The 2,161-nt window shown below is 40.4% G+C and overlaps 1 protein-coding gene across 1 annotated transcript; it reads right to left on the bottom strand.

Moving 5' to 3' along the window:
- Positions 1 to 332: 332 nt before the first annotated feature.
- LOC120092066 (zinc-finger homeodomain protein 8-like) lies at positions 333 to 1,936 on the bottom strand. Its single transcript, XM_039050271.2, has one exon. It carries the CDS (start codon positions 1,426 to 1,428, stop codon positions 532 to 534), a length of 897 nt encoding a protein of 298 aa, XP_038906199.2. The 5' UTR covers positions 1,429 to 1,936; the 3' UTR covers positions 333 to 531.
- Between the last annotated feature and the right edge of the window lie 225 nt (positions 1,937 to 2,161).

Here is a 2,161-nt window from a genome sequence, read left to right as displayed (position 1 = left end):
ATTTACAGGAACCAAAACACTTTCTGCTGCTTTCTCTCAGACAGAAGATAAGAAGAAATATCTCTCTCCTCTCTCTAAATCAGATTCATAACAATTAATAACATTATTTATTTATTTATTTATTTTGGAAAAGAGAAGATCAAGAACAGAATTGCTTATTTACTAATACCATTCAGGATTTCCAGATGATTTCCTTGTTTAATTATTAAAATCCTTGAGATTAGGCGACAAGGGGAAAATGATTAATAAACTAATTAAAGTAATTAGATGAATTAATGATAATGATGATGATGAACTACATATATTATTCCTCATGTTAAATTCTCAGCATATATTATCAAGGTGATCTTCTCGTTAATTTAATTAAAAACAAAATGAGAAAATATTTTGGAGTGGGAATTTAGATATTGAAATGTAATTAGAAAATGAACTTGGGGGAGAAAAAAAAAAGGAAAGAGGGCAAAAAAAAAAAAAAGCTTACTCTTCTATCTCTGATATTCTCTCTAACATCCATCGAACAATTTATTCAGATCAAGAGGAAGAAGATGACCCATTTGCGGCGGCGTGTGGCTCACCACCGCCGTTAATTTTCTCATCGCCGTCCCCAACGCCGCCGCTGCCGTTGATGTTCCGGCCGCCGTCTTTTTTCCCGAGAGTGTTCTTGTTGTTGTGCATCCAAACTTTGAGAACCCCTCTGTCTACTCCGACATCGCTGCAGAATTCTTGGATCATATCCTCGTCTCGTTTCTGAATCTTCCATCCCACTTTCTCTGCAAATTCGTACATTTTCTCCTTCTGATTTTGAGTGAATTTCGTTCTGAATCGCTTTCTCGAATTGTGGCTCGGAGTCAGAATCGAGTGGTGGAATCCACCGCCGCTGCCGGCGTTCTCCGGAAGCCCACCAGAGAGGGCCAGAAGCATGTGCGGAGCTGAAGGGTAGTACGAGGAGGAGATCGGAGGAGGAGAGGCGGAACTCGGGCTCCGGTGGGATGCCGCCGCCGCAGGCGGCGGAGGCGGGTGGTGGCGGTGATGGGGTTGGTACTCAATGACATGGGTTGTCGTCGGAGTAGCGATTGGGTCCTCGGGTTCACGGCGGTGGAAATTACGGTGGCAGCCGCAAGCGGCGCATTTGAGGGAGGTGGGATCGGTGGCGGTGGCGGTGGGGGATGACATGAACTCGCCGCAGCCGTCTAGAGCATGGCCGCCCAAACTGGCGGCGTGATTCTTGAGGCATTCTTTGTAGACCACCTGAGGAGGCGGCGGCGGCGTGTGGTGGTGGCGCTTGAGGACGCCGTTAGTGAAGGGGTGAGATTTGGTGGTGGGTTGGATTTTGATGGGGGTTTCAGTGTCTAATTCGGGGGATTTCACAGCTCCTCCACCGGTAGAAATGGCGGCGGTGGCGGTGGAAATTGCAGGAGTCAAGTCCATAGCTCAAACATTTAGGGTAACTCAAAAAGCTAAAAAGAAGAAATTTTTTATATAAAAAAAAATGGAATTAAAATAAACAAAATCAAAAAACAGAGAAAACACCCTCTTAAAAGGGTCGCACTACAAACCCTTTACAACGAAAGAATTCAAAATCAAAATTAAACTTCGTATAACTTGAAAACCCCCAAGTGAAATTGTGTTTGTTTCTCGAGAAAATTGGGGGAGGAAAAACAAATTAGGGAACAGATGGGTTTGAAATTGGGAATTGGAGACCAGAAACCAGAAAAAGGCGACACAGAAAAAGAAGAAGAAAGATGAAGAAGAAGAAGAAGAAGAGGGAAAAAAGGAGATGATGATGAGCAGTGATGACTGTTGATAATAATAATAATAATGTTAAATTTAGAAAATAAAAAAATAATAATAATAATAAAATTTTGAAAATTTTGAAGGAAAAATAATAAGAAAAAAAAATCAAGGGTTGGGGTTGGGTTTTGTGGTGGTGCTTGTAAACCCAAGTTAAGTTTGTTAGGTTTTCTTAAAAAAAAAAAAAAAAAAAAAAAAAAAAAAATTAACTATGGTTTTGTAATGTGTGGTTAAGTTTCAGAGAGTGGGGTCCACTTGGGGTTACATCTTTCTGTATGTGTAATAAATAAAAAAGAGATGGGATTTTTATTTTGATTAAAATTGTGATAGGTTAAAAAGAATAAAAAGAGAAAATAATTGACCGGGTTAT

The sequence above is a fragment of the Benincasa hispida genome, chromosome 11 (assembly GCF_027475165.1).
Source record: "Benincasa hispida cultivar pf3 chromosome 11, pf3_genome.v1.1, whole genome shotgun sequence".
NCBI classification, from domain to species: domain Eukaryota; kingdom Viridiplantae; phylum Streptophyta; class Magnoliopsida; order Cucurbitales; family Cucurbitaceae; genus Benincasa; species Benincasa hispida.
Note: the sequence above shows the minus strand (reverse complement) of the source record. Positions and strands in the feature narration are given on the sequence as shown.